The 15,042-nt window shown below is 42.5% G+C and overlaps 1 protein-coding gene across 1 annotated transcript in view; it reads left to right on the plus strand.

The window, feature by feature from the left end:
- dytn (dystrotelin) overlaps nt 1-15,042 on the plus strand; it is a 76,614-nt gene that overhangs the window by 22,280 nt on the left and 39,292 nt on the right. The window contains exons 9-12 of the mRNA XM_060918046.1: nt 6,230-6,363; nt 6,434-6,596; nt 6,676-6,749; nt 6,831-6,981. Of these exons, the coding sequence (XP_060774029.1) occupies nt 6,230-6,363; nt 6,434-6,596; nt 6,676-6,749; nt 6,831-6,981 (522 nt within the window). The remainder of the gene's footprint in view (nt 1-6,229; nt 6,364-6,433; nt 6,597-6,675; nt 6,750-6,830; nt 6,982-15,042) is intronic.

The following is a 15,042-nucleotide window of genomic DNA, read 5'->3' on the forward strand; positions in this document are numbered from 1 at the left end:
ACACACACACACACACATTAATTGACACCAGGTGAAATGACTTAGCTACTTACCTTCCTTGGCCCCGCCCTCCATTCACAAACTGCTGCTTGGCCACGCCCCTGTTGCCACGATTATATATGCTGATTTTCATGTATGTTTCAGCTAACGACGCCCAGAAGTAAGGACATTGCAATCCCATCATCGCTGTCAGGCCATTGTGCCATGCTCAGTGATAAGGACATCCTGACACCCCATCCCAACACTCAGCAGGAGTAGGAGCAGGACAGTAGTTCGGAGTCAGAGTATGTTTCAGTGCTCAAACTGTTGGGCTATTTAGTTGGGATTTTTTACAGTGTAATAAAATGCGTTATTCCCTTATACTCATGTTTTATTATTTGACATTTGCATGATAAATTAACATATACTCAAATAAAAACAGCAAATGAGGTGGTCTTCTTCCCTTGTACAATGCTACACTCTACATGATCGGTTCCTTGGTTCCTCCCCAATATATATACCCAGAGTCTTGCCCCTCGTGTCGCAGGTCGCGTGCACTGTGTACACACCACACATGGGGTAGAAAGTGAGATGTACTTCTGTCTTGGGGGCTGCACAAATAGCAAGTGTGGAATACTTGTGTAGTACTTCTGAGACACGTCACTCATACAATGACCATGCATCACTCATGAGTCTTACTGTCATTGCAAACAGCCCCTACTAGCCACACTGCTGACTTGGTTCAGGTGTACAAAGGAATACAGGTCCCGTACATAGTGTATGTGTTCTTGATTTGTCGCAAGACCCATAGAATTTCCATGTGCAGGACCAAAAGTCTCCACGGGCAGTCTGCGACCTTCTATGGCGCTGAACACACGCAAGTGTCGCACAAGTCTCAAGCACAATTTTGCCAAATTTTTTACCATAGACTGCCCATAGCAGCCTGTACGGCGGGTTGTGCGTGAGGCTTAACATGTGATGACGTGCACCTGTGTCTAATTCTTGGGTTTCACGTGGCGTCACATCTGCCTCCTTAGTTATTCAAAACTTTAGCTGGTGGTCTACCAAAGCTCAGTTGACAAAGTGTTTGTACAAAGATGGTGCATTACTTGCATGAAAAATGCCTTACACTTGCTTTGTTTTAGGTTGTTCGAATCAATCAAATCATGAAACTGATAAAAGTTTCTTCTAAGTTTCTTCTAAAAGTTCCCTAACTGCCTCCTCTCAGATGAATGCAGGAAACAATAAATGTTTAAAAACTGCTCGTACTAGTTTGAAGGAGTCTTGTGAATAGCGGTATTTCTGCTATTCACAAATTTGTAAATGCGGTCAAAATCTGGGTCAGCCATTGTTGTTGTATTGAAGAAAGAAAGCATGTAGAGCTAGCTGGCAACACCGATGTGGCGCGAAATTTTTAACATGGCGGCTGCCGATTCGTACATTGACAGATCATCATTTTTTCATTTTTAAAAAGTGTACGCCTGGTCATTAACCTCCCCCCCCCACGTACGGTTTGTACGCTCGTGATAATGATGAAAATTATGGATGACCCCTTACCCAGCCACATACAAAAAAGTTGTAAGCCTCCATACTCTTCCATGCTTTCATCTGTTTTGCGGTGTAGAAGGATGTCTGCAACACCAGATAGTTCAAGATGTCGGGGAACTCGACTAAAGGGTAGTTTTCAAGCTCATATGACAAATCCTTCTTTCCCAGACTGTAGGGGTCAATTAACTACGTACTTAACTACGGACACATCAGTGACCGCATAGCCACCATGGACCTATCACTTCCACTTAGAAATGGCAAAACCATAAAATGCCGAATCGTCAATGTATATGGCCCAACATCAGAGAGAGCTCAAGAAAATCCGTCACTAGTAGATACACTCTACAATGAACTGAGCCATGCTATCAAAGTCCCAGCCAGGTGGTCTCTATTCGTATGTGAAGATTTCAATGCTAAACTAGGGAGACTTAGCAAACCTGACAAAGATGCAGGACTAGACTTGTGTATAGGGTCATATGGAATAGGAAAGAGAAATAGCAACGGGGAAGCATTGGCATCCTTCATCAGCGCTAATGGCCTGTTTGCAACAAACACAGCATTCAAGCACCCAGCCCATCATAGAACAACCTGGGTTGGGCACATTGCTGACCACAAGGCAGGAGCAGGTTCCAAAGCCACAAAAGCCATCTTCAACCAAATAGACTTTATACTCTGTAAGTCCAAGAGCAAACCATTACTCAAAGACTCCTGCACATGCGGAGGCACAGATCTCAACTCAGATCACAAACCAGTGGTCACACATATTAGGATGGACAAAATTTATCTGGTCCATAAGAAAACACAGAGTCAGAATAGCCAGGTCAAGTATGACCTAGTGAGACTCATCAACAATGTCGAAACACAAGAACAGTATAAGAAAAGCTTGCAAAAGAAAATAGCTAACACAAACATTGAGCAAAATCCCAACAAAGCATTAAACTCCCTGCAAAAATGCATGGACCTGTCAGCTGCCAGCACCCTAGGAGTGCTAAAAGGCAACAGAGGCAGGAAACACATAGATGACTCTTTGGTAATGGAACTATCAGAGAAGCAAAAAGCACTGAGACTACACATCTACCAAAAAGGCCATGGCCAAAACAAAAGCAACCTCCGTAAAGAACGTAATAACATCCTTCGCAAAATAAACAAACATCTCAAGGAACTTGAGATCGCTACAGCAGACACCCTGGCCAGATCTCATCCACAGATGAATGCCGAAAGATGTTCAAGGCTGTCCGTGCCCTTAAAGTTGGTCTCCCCCAACCAGCGCTATCAGTGCACAACACAGAAGGCCAATTCATTGCTATGGACAGGGGAAAGGCAGAAGCAATCAGAGAGTGGTTCCAGGAACAGTTCACAGACCCAGAAGGCGAACAGCTGGAGCCATTCCAAGGGGAACCCAGACCCCTAGAAGCACCAATCACAGCGCTAGAAGTGAAAAATGCCATAAAGACCCTTAACAATGGATGCTCAGCAGGGCTGGATGGAGTTAGTAATGAACTGTATAAATACAGGAGTGATGCCATATCACCAATCATTACATCCATCATCAATTATGCCTTTGAACATCATCATTCAATTGAATCTATTGGTCAAGGAATCTTGATTGCCCTGCCCAAACCCAAAAAAAACACCTGGTCCACCCATGAATCTTCGCCCTATTGTCCTCCTGAACAGCATAAGGAAAATCCTGTCCACTGTTACACTGCACCGCATCAGGGACAAAATTGACAAGTTTACAGGATCTTATCAGAGTGGGTTCAAGAGGGGATGCAGTTGCGCAGATATCGTGTGGGCCCAGTGAATGCTCATTTCTGTGGTAATGATCAAACATTGGGACTTCTATAAGATGGGTATAGATATGCCTCATGCCTTCGACACCATCAAAAGATCCAAAATCCTGGAAGTGCTAGACCAAGCAGGGTGCAACGAAGATGAACTCCGACTGGTAAGATTTCTACTTGCAGGCACCAAACTGAAGGTTAGAGTCAACACCACCTACTCAGCAGATTTTGAAACAACTATTGGGTCCCCACAAGGAGACAGTCTGTCCCTGGTGCTGTTCATCTGCTGCCTTGCCTCTGCACTGTCATCCATACGGAGAAGTTCTACAAGACCAAACCCTCCAATTTCAGATCTAGGTATGCCACTAGAAATGGAATATGTGGATGACGTGGATTTTGTTGATGAGGAAAAGGACACACTGCAAAGACTCCTTCCAATAGCTGTCAAGAATCTGAAAGATTCAAACCTGTTTGTTAATGAGGGTAAGACAGAATTCACCCACATCTACTTAGCGGATACGAAGGAAAAAGGAGAGGACGACGAACCCCTCCGAGGAGTGGAGAGCTGGAGGAAAAGTAAGATCCTTGGATCCCTACTCTGCAGCTCCTCAGACATAGAAGCATGCTGTATCATGGCTAACATCGCCTTTCAATCCTTTTGGAAGCTATGGATCCATGGATCGAAAATTCCTCTGACAAAAAAGTTGCAAACATATAATGCAACTTGTGTCTCAATAATGCTGTACAACTGCAACAGCTGGGCAGTGCCAAAGACAGCCATGGACAAACTTGATGCCTGTCACCAAAAACATCTGCGCAAAATCACAGGGTATCAGTGGCCGCACAAGATTTCCAACAAGGTACTGTACAAGATGTGTAATACTATCCCACTGTCAACAAAAGTAACCCAACTCAGGTGGTGCATGTTTAGACATATCCTCCGAATGCCAGCAGACACTCCAGCACAAAAAGTGCTGGACTTTGCCATAGTGGGATGCAGCAGGTACCGTATAGGGCGAGAAGAGGAAGACAACTTACTAAGTGTCCTGAGGACAGACCTCAAAAACAAAGGGATGGGAAATCTCAGAACTGCAAAGAAACTCAGAGAGCTACGGCAGCTCGCAAGGAAGAAGACACAGTGGAATGAAAGGAAGAAAGACTGATTGCAGCCAGAAGTTGTTTCGACAGCAATACTGAGCTGCAGAATACAGTGGATCATCATCATCATCAGGGGTCAATTCCATTGCACACAGCAATCTTCTGAAAATATCTAAAGTGAGCAATTGCTTCTAGACTACAGGCATACTCTGATAAGTTATTGCTAGTTGTTTGCACTACAGCAGCCGTTTTGATTTGCTTGACCACCAGTTGTTTTACCGGAAGTGAAACCGGTAAGAAAAGTCACGTGACTGAAACCCAAGAATTACTGGCTGTCTATTAACCTGTGTCTCTGTGTGTCTTTCAGATAGCCAGGAATGAGAGAGAGAGAGAGAGAGAGAGAGAGAGCTGTGACATCTCTTCACGTGTGTTTGTGTTTAGTGTGTGTATGTTTTGTGAATAGCCACTGAAAACTGTGAACAACAAAAAGAACACACCTGTTCTGAAGCCTGCTCACAGTTCCTCTGTCAGAGAGTTGTTACACTCACTTTTTCTTTTAACACTCAGTAAGCGTTTGGGAACTGAGAACACTAATTGTTGAAGTTTTGAAAGTGAAATACTTTCCCATTCTTGCTTGCTATACGACTTCATTTGCTCAACAGTCCAGGGTCTCCACTAATGTATTTTGTGCTTCATAATGCACCACACATTTTCAATGAGAAGCAGTCAGGCCAGTTTAGCACCCGCACTTACTATGAAGTCACACTGTTATAACACGTGCAGAATGTGGCTTGGCATTGTCTTGCAGGACCATCCCTGAAAAAGACTCCATCTCCTGGATGGCAGCATATATTGCTCCAAAATCTGTATGTACCTTTCAGCATTCCTGGAGCCTTCACCAATGTGCAAGTTACCCATGCCATGGGCACTAACATACCCCCATACAATCTGTATGGTCTTTTTCCTCCTTAGCCTGGAAGACACAACAGCCATGATTTCCAAAAACAATTTGAAATGCGGACTTGTCAGATCACAGCACACTTTTCCACTTTGTGTCAGTCCATCTCAGACAAGCTCAGGGTCAGAGTTCTCGGTGGTATTTCTGGATGTTGTTGATATATGGATTTTGCTTTGCATAGGAGATGCAGTGATGAACTGTGTTTACTGACAGTGGTTTTCCCAAAGTGCTCCTGAGCCCAAGTAGTAATGTCCTAGTCATGTTGGTTTTAATGCAGTGCTGCCTGAAGGATCAAAGGTCACGAGGGTTCATTGTTGGTTTTCTTGCCCCTTACATCCAGAAATTTCTCTGGATTCTCTGAATCTTTTGATAATGATATGGATTGTTGACAGTGAAATCCCAAAATTCCTTGCAATTGTACATTGAGGAACATTGTTCTTAAACTGTTAGACTATTTGCCCATGCAGTTTTTCACAAAGTGGGGAACCTTGCCCCATCCTTGCTTGTGAATGACTGAGCCTTTCCAATTACCAACAAACCTGTTTATTTGTAGAATGCTCCAAATAGGTGTCTTTGAGCATTCCACAACTTACCCAGTCTTTTGTGTCCCTGTCCCAACTTTTTTGGAACATGTTGCAGGCATCAAATTCAGAATGAGGATATATTTACAAAAAATGTTTATCAGATTAAACATTAAATATTCTGTCTTTGTTTTGTATTCAATTGAATATAGGTCAAAAAGGATTTGCAAATCATTGCATTCTGATTTTATTTACATTTTACACAACTTCCCACCTTTTTTGCAGTCAGGGTTGTATTTAAATCTTCTTGGTTATGATAAGTATATTATACTTCACACCAGCCCTCATGGAAGGAATCAGTGGTATTATTGGCATCCCGTGCTCGCCATATTCTTCTGCCACGGCGCTACACCAGGAGAGAAACAGAGAGGAAGAGAGCTCTTATAGCTGTATCTAAAGGAAAGACAGATGAGAGGTACATAATAATATATGTTTGTATTCCTTAATGTACATTTTCATTCTTTAAGGTGTCCTCTTTCCTTCAGTAGTCATGTCTCAGGGCTGCAGCAGCAAGAGTATGCTGATAATCTGGAAGGTTTGGACATCACTGTCTCTGAAAATGTCCCTCCTCCTCCTCCTCCTCCTCCTCCGCAACTTAACATGGAGTCAAAATCACTCCAGACAGATGAGTCTGACGCCCAGCCTCAGGTATCACTTTACAAATGCAGCAGGGCTCTCTATTTTTCATTTTTGATGATGTATCTGAAACTAGTTTTGCATGTTACAGAGAAAGATATCATTACTCCAAAAGGACCTAAGCATCACACAAAACACCATGAAAGATCTGCAGAGAGATAAATGGTAGTAATGCTTTTGGACTGAATATTCATTATAGCATGTGTGCCAGTGGTCATATTTGACACTTATGGTGTGTGCCATCAGGCTTCTGGAGAAAGAATTTCAGGTATGGAAAGTAGCTGCACAGTCAGAGCATGACTCTCTGGAAGACAGGTGTACGGAGCTGGAGGCCACTATGGAGGCGCTGATCCAGCACAACCAACAGCTGGAGCAGGAGCTCGGACAAGTCAGACACGTGAGTGAAGAAAATCAGGGAGAGATAAATATGGTGATGATCATTTCAGGTATTTTTTTATGGAGAGGTTAACTATTGTGTATCCTGGTTTGTTCACTTAGCTAGTTAGCACAGAATATCCTAATGGCATAAGCTATTTTCATTAAAGGAATACATCAACAATTTTCATCCTTATTTCTGTCTTCTGTATGTTTTGTATGATTTACTATAGACACAAATTTCAATGGTACTGAAGCTGGTCTGTAGATTTTCCAAATTTCAATTCAGTAAAAAGTAATTAAGATAAGATAAGATAAGATAAGATAAGATAAGATAAGATAAGATAAGATAAGATAAGATAAGATAAGATAAGATAAGATAAGATAAGACTTTATCTTCATTGTAGTTGTACAATGAAACTTAGTTTGGTAGCACTCACAGAAAACAGCAGAAGTAAAAAGAATATAAATAAAATAAATAAAATACAAGATAAAGTAAGTGGGGGAATTGCAGTGTAGGCAGATATTGCACAATTATAATAGGTATATTTACATTCCTATGTGTAAAGTGATCAAGTAAGTACAACCCTGATTCCAAAAAAGTTGGGACAAAGTACAAATTGTAAATAAAAATGGAATGCAATGATGTGGAAGTTTCAAAATTCCATATTTTATTCAGAATAGAACATAGATGACATATCAAATGTTTAAACTGAGAAAATGTATCATTTAAAGAGAAAAATTAGGTGATTTTAAATTTCATGACAACAACACACCTCAAAAAAGTTGGGACAAGGCCATGTTTACCACTGTGAGACATCCCCTTTTCTCTTTACAACAGTCTGTAAATGTCTGGGGACTGAGGAGACAAGTTGCTCAAGTTTAGGGATAGGAATGTTAACCCATCCTTGTCTAATGTAGGATTCTAGTTGCTCAACTGTCTTAGGTCTTTTTTGTCTTATCTTCTGTTTTATGATGCGCCAAATGTTTTCTATGGGTGAAAAATCTGGACTGCAAGCTGGCCAGTTCAGTACCTGGACCCTTATTCTACGCAGCCATGATGCTGTAATTGATGCAATATGTGGTTTGGCATTGTCATGTTGGAAAATGCAAGGTCTTCCCTGAAAGGGACGTCATCTGGATGGGAGCATATGTTGCTCTAGAACCTGGATATACCTTTCAGCATTGATGGTGTCTTTCCAGATATGTAAGCTGCTCATGCCACACGCACTAATGCAACCCCATACCATCAGAGATGCAGGCTTCTGAACTGAGCGCTGATAACAACTTGGGTCATCCTTCTCCTCTTTAGTCCGAATGACACGGCGTCCCTGATTTCCATAAAGAACTTCAAATTTTGATTCGTCTGACCACATAACAGTTTTCCACTTTGCCACAGTCCATTTTAAATGAGCCTTGGCCCAGAGAAGACGTCTGTGCTTCTGAATCGTGTTTAGATACAACTTCTTCTTTGAACTACAGAGTTTTAGCTGGCAACGGCGGATGACACGGTGAATTGTGTTCACAGATAATGTTCTCTGGAAATATTCCTGAGCCCATTTTGTGATTTCCAATACAGAAGCATGCCTGTATGTGATGCAGTGCCGAAAGATCACAGGCACCCAGTATGGTTTTCCGGCCTTGACCCTTACACACAGAGATTCTTCCAGATTCTCTGAATCTTTTGATGATATTATGCACTGTAGATGATGATATGTTCAAACTCTTTGCAATTTTACACTGTTGAACTCCTTTCTGATATTGCTCCAGTATTTGTCGGCGCAGAATTAGGGGGATTGGTGATCCTCTTCCCATCTTTACTTCTGAGAGCCGCTGCCACTCCAAGATGCTCTTTTTATACCCAGTCATGTTAATGACCTATTGCGAATTGACCTAATGAATTGCAATTTGGTCCTCCAGCTGTTCCTTTTTTGTACCTTTAACTTTTCCAGCCTCTTATTGCCCCTGTCCCAACTTTTTTGAGATGTGTTGCTGTCCTGAAATTTCAAATGAGCCAATATTTGGCATGAAATTTCAAAATGTCTCACTTTCGACATTTGATATGTTCTCTTGTGAATACAATATCAGTTTTTGAGATTTGTAAATTATTGCATTCCATTTTTATTTACAATTTGTACTTTGTCCCAACTTTTTTGGAATCGGGGTTGTAAAATAAAGTGCAGTGTAAGAAGATATTGCACAGATTGTAATAATTGTGTTTACAGTCCTGAATGTAAAGTGATCAGTGCATTAGCAGCAACTTGGCAGTGTATTTGTGTGTGTGTGTGTGTGTGTGGGGGGGGGGGGGTTGGGGGTGTAATGGAGGCTACAGCTCTGGGAAAGAAGCTGTTCCTCAGTCTACTTGTGCGTGTTCTGATGGTCCTGTATCTTTTGCCCAATGGGAGGGGGACAAACAGTTTATGACCTGGGTGTGTTGAGTCCTTTTTAATGTTGTTAGCCCTCTTACATAAACGGCTATGTACAGATTTGGTAACTTATGGCCCTTTTCCACTACACTTTTTCAGCTCACTTCAGCTCGCTTCAGCTCACTTCAGCCTGACACGGCTCGCATTTCGACTACCAAAAACCAGCACGACTCAGCTCGCTTCAGCCCTGCTTAGCCCCTAAAACTCACATGGTTTTGGAGTGGGGCTGAAGCAAGCCAAAGCGAGCCGAGTGAGGCTGGGGGCGTGAGCAGACACTCCCCTGTGCGCTGATTGGTGAGGAGGAGTGTCCTCACATGCCCCACGAGCGCGCTGGGATCTGTAAACACCACAATCCCGGAAGGAGAATAATTACGAATTACGAGAATTTCTGAAGCCTTATGCGCCTCGCCTCATCTATACGCTCTTGCCAGTATCTGTCCGCGTTGTCGGTGACAACAAGCCACAGCACCAAGACCACCAACACTAACGACTCCATGTCCTCCATGTTTATTGTTTACTCTCCAGGTTGTGAGACTACCGCTTAAAAGATCACTGATGTCACTGTTTGCGCTGCTTAACGACATCACCTGACGTCCACCCACTTTTGCTAACTCCACCCAATGTGTCCACCCACTTCCAGCCAGCACGGTTCAGCGCGGTTGTAGTCGAAATGCAACTCCAACAGCCCCGTTCAGCCCGACTCAGCATGGCACGGCTCAGCCCGACTCAGCCGCGTTTGTAGTGGAAAAGCGGCATTAGTCCCTACAATCCTCTGTGCAGTCTTAACTATCCGTTCCAAATCTCTCCGGTTCTCTGCAGTACAGCTGGTGTACCAAACTGTGAGACAGTAGCAGAGCAAGCTCTCTATTGTGCTCCTGTAGAAGTTTACTAAGAGCTGAGAGGGGAGTCTGGCTTTTTTAAGCTTTCTCAGGAAAAAAAGCCCCTGTTGAGCTTTCTTCACCAGGTGTGAGGTGTTAAGGGTCCATGTCAGATCCTTTGTGATGTGGAGTCCCAGGAATTTTATGTCACTGACCCTCTCCATTCATGTAGAGGGGGGGAGCTGTTGTTTTCCTGGTTCTCCTGAAGTCAAATCAAATCAAAATCAAATCAAATCAAGTTTATTTGTATAGCGCTTTTAACAATAAACATTGTCGCAAAGCAGCTTTACAGAATTTGAATGACTTAAAACATGAGCTAATTTTATCCCTAATCTATCCCCAATGAGCAAGCCTGTGGCAACGGTGGCAAGGAAAAACTCCCTCAGACGACATGAGGAAGAAACCTCGAGAGGAACCAGACTCAAAAGGGAACCCATCCTCATTTGGGCAACAACAGACAGCCTGACTATAATATTAATAGTTTTAACAGGTATAACCCTCAACTGTCCTCATGGGGCCGTCCTTCACAGGAGCGGTGCGATAAAACTCCGATCAGACACAGGGCACCAGGATGGATCAAGCAGGTCCAAGGGGCAGAAGAGGCCAGCATCTCAATCCCAGGATCAACATGTAACTCAGAGGGACAGATTGGGGGGGGGGAGAGAAAGAAAACACAGGTTGTTAGGTATGCCCTAAAAATGACAAGTATTAAGTCCACAACAACCTCCTTTGTTTTGGTTGTGTTCAGTATCAGGTTACTGTCTGAACACCACTGGATCAAGTGTTGAATCTCCTCACTGTAAGACTTCTCATCATTTTCTGATATCAGTCCCACTCTAGTGGTGTCATCAGCAAACTTCACAATAGTGTTAGAGGAGTGGATGGATGTACAGTCATATGTGAATAGAGTGAAAAGGGCTGGGCTAAGGACATAGCCCTGTGGTACTCCTGTGTTCAGGGTGAGAGTGGATGATATGCGGTTGCCCACCCTGACATTTTGCGGTCTGTTAGTGAGGAAGTCCAAAATCCATGAGCAGAGTGTGGTCATTAATCCCAGGTTGCTGAGCTTGTTTACCAGTTCATGGGGGACTATAAAGTGCAGCTAAAATTGATAAATAGCATCCTGATGTATTTGTTGGGATGCTCTGGTTATTTATGCTTTCCAGAATGATGCACTTATGATCAGACCCATATTACTATGATGATATGCATCATTTCAAATTATACAGAATTAATCATTTCGGAATACCACTGAATGAGTAATTCATAAAAATATTCTACACAAATACATTTCACACATAATTTTTAATGGACTGACATGACTGCTCATGGCGGCACGGTGGTGTGGTGGTTAGTGCTGTTGCCTCACAGCAAGAAGGTCTGGGTTTGAACCCCGTGGCCGGCGAGGGCCTTTCTGTGCAGAGTTTGCATGTTGTCCGCGTGGGTTTCCTCCGGGTGCTCTGGTTTCCCCCACAGTCCAAAGACATGCAGGTTAGGTTAACTGGTGACTCTAAATCAGTGGCGGCTGGTAGTCTTTCAAACAGGGGAGGCTAGTCGGTTACGATATTTCCAGATTTTAAAAGAAAAAACACATCAATTTTGTCCATACTCTTGCCTCTGATCTGGCTGATTGTTGGCAGCGTCACAAACTGTGAAATAACAGGTTCTTTTGGCCCATTAGCCTACTGTCCAATATACATGATGGTGGTGTTGGGGGGAGGGGTATATTTTAACATTTTATATTTTAAAATTGTGGCATGTTGTTTAAAAATTGACCTCGGCTGTGTTTTTGTTTAAAAATGTTTTCCAAATTGTAGCGGTGTTTAATTCATATCCAGAAAAACATATATTCCAATATAATATACTCAGCATAAACATTTGAAATAGATTCTATATTTTTGGTCCATCCATGACATATTACTAAAGTAGCCTATTTATTGTTGTTGATGTGGGTCACTTGCTGTTAGCCAATTCACTTTCTCGTAGGAGAGCTGAAAGGAACGAGTATTATTCCCTACCTTTTTCACCAAGTCAAATTGAGGCGTTGGTCTGCCCTGCTCTTTAATTTTATCCTCGAAAGGAAGACTGGCAAATGGCTTCACCAAAATTAAATCAGCAATGCTTGGCATCCGTGCGCAGCTTTCTTGCTAGCTGACTAGCCCCCTCAAGTTTAGTCACTCAAATAAATGAAATTTCTGGAACTAAGATAGCAAACTTGACAACACTATATTTACACTTTATTTACAATGAAAATATATACAAACTAAAAAAGCTGGTAGAAACCGTATGTAATGAATGAAATCGAAATATAAGCCGATCTCTTACAATACACCACACCACTTGCGAATCCGCATGGGACTGAACTGATGTTGCCAGATACTGCTGACGTTATCCAGCCCAAAATATGTTCAAAACCAGCCAAAATGCACTTAAAACCGCCCAATTGGGCGGGAAATTGCCCAATCTGGCAACACTGTCCGCTGCCTGTCTATAGTTGAAACGAGCTGTCAATCAAAGAAAATATCCGGCCACTTTCACCAATCACCAGTCTCCTCACGGAAACTGCCATGTCCCTCCCATGTGAGGCTCGGAGTCTGTGGGCGGGCATTTTCGCAGTATTTGTCCAATAACCATCTTGCATTTTGAGATTGAAAAGCGCATAGCTCCCAAATGCCATTGAAGTCCATTGAGGCTGGGAGTCCGTGCGACTCCGTGGGCGGGCATTTTCGCAGTATTTGTCCAATAATCGTCTTGCATTTTGAGATTGACAAGCACATAGCTCCCAATCCACTGAGGCTGGGCTGCATCGCGCTGTCACGAGGGGGAAAAACTCACGCACACATTAGGCGAACTGGGGAAAGTTATAAGGGAATGATTTCGCACTGTAGTGGGTTGAGCACATATATTTCTATGATTCTGGATCTGAAATAGCAATGTTATAAGGTCGGCTATAACATAAGCCTAGCACAATTCATCCTACACGATGTTCGTCATTTTTAGAGGAGGCTGAGCCTCCCTCGTTGTCTTAGAGCAATCGCCCGTGCTCTAAATTGACCGTAGGTGTGAATGTGAGTGTGAATGGTTGTCTGTGTCTATGTGTCAGCCCTGTGATGACCTGGTGACTTGTCCAGGGTGTACCCCGCCTTTCGCCCATAGTCAGCTGGGATAGGCTCCAGCTTGCCTGCGACCCTGTAGAACAGGATAAAGCGGCTAGAGATAATGAGATGAGATGAAATGAGATGACTGGTCATTAAAATTCTGTTCTGAGTTTGGAGTCAAATGTTTTTTGTTCTTTACTCAGTATAGAGAAACATGTTGAATTTTGTATTTCACATATGCTACAAATGTTGTAGCTACAGATCAGGATGTACACTGGAGTATTCCTTTAGAACAGTATATTTTATCATTGTCAGTAAATCAGCTGAGAACACCCTGACTATAAACATGGACACCTCAAGCTACAACTCCCAAGTCTCACAGCGACCCCTGTCTCCCGATTATTGAACTCAGCTGACACTCATTTCCCTAATCACCGCTCTCCCCATTTAAGCCTCTCACACATGCCACTTCAGTGCGAAGTATTGTTCTGCTCTTTCCAGTACATACCAAGCCTTGTTTCTCGGACTTTTTATCATTCTCTGACTCTTTTTCTGCCCTTTCTTGTTTTTGCTCTTTGTCTCATCTCTACCAAGTTGTTCGCCGATCGCCCAACCCTCACTAGTCTCCAACCATGATTTCAGTCTCTTGTTTTGGCTTTGTTTACAGTTTGTTTCTCAACTTCTTCTGCCCGTACATCTGTAAGTGCCTGCAATCTGACAACCATCGTATCAATTATTACCCACATTATCTGCGCATAATTTCCTATACTTTCCCTGTGTCCTTGTGGGTTTTCTATGGATTATCTGATTTCCTCCCACCTCCCAAACAACCTGGTAGGTTGCTATCCCATCCAGGGTGTGTTCTTGCCTCATGCTTAGTGTTCCTGGGATAGGCTCCTGAAACACTAGGACCTTGACCAAGGTAAAGGGGTTGCTGAATATGAATGAATGATTTCTGAAAATTGGCACACAAACCTCCTTTATATATTTGAGGTTACTTGATGGCAGGAGATAGATGGGCATGGGACATTGACTAAAAACTTCATATTTATACCAGCCACTTTATTTGGCATTGCTACTCTGAAGCTAAACACAAACTGTGTGTCAGTTGTTAAAGCATTGTGCTACCAAGCAGAAGGTTGTGTGTTTAAATCTCTGCATTACCAAGCTTCCACTGTTGCGACTTGATCAAGGCCCTTAACCTCAATGGCTCAGTATCCTGCCTCACTTGCATGTCAGTTTAGATAGAAGCATCAATAAAATCTAAATGTTTCATCTCAAAGATATTGTAGGTGCAATAGGCTTATCGAATCAGTCTTATGTAAAAAGGGATCAGTATCATTAATCATTAATTCAAGTGTCTAATAGTTTATAGCTAAACTATTAAAATCAATGGAATAACTTAGTGGTGATGCTGCTATAGTTTTAGTGAGTATTGTAGCTCTAATGTAATACGTTTACTCTAGATCTATAACATTCATATAACAACCAAATGGGTGAAGAATTAAAATACTTGTTGGCAGAGGTTGGCACTCAGTGAATGTTGTAGCAATAGACAGGACACAGTTTACTCCAAAGGTACCATTTATTGAAATAGCTGACACAAATTAGCAAACTAATACTGATCAGATATAGCAACAATAGCAGCCAAGGAATAATTCAATATAAATGGTGATACAAT

Source organism: Neoarius graeffei, chromosome 4 (assembly GCF_027579695.1).
Source record: "Neoarius graeffei isolate fNeoGra1 chromosome 4, fNeoGra1.pri, whole genome shotgun sequence".
Classification (NCBI taxonomy): Eukaryota; Metazoa; Chordata; class Actinopteri; order Siluriformes; family Ariidae; genus Neoarius; species Neoarius graeffei.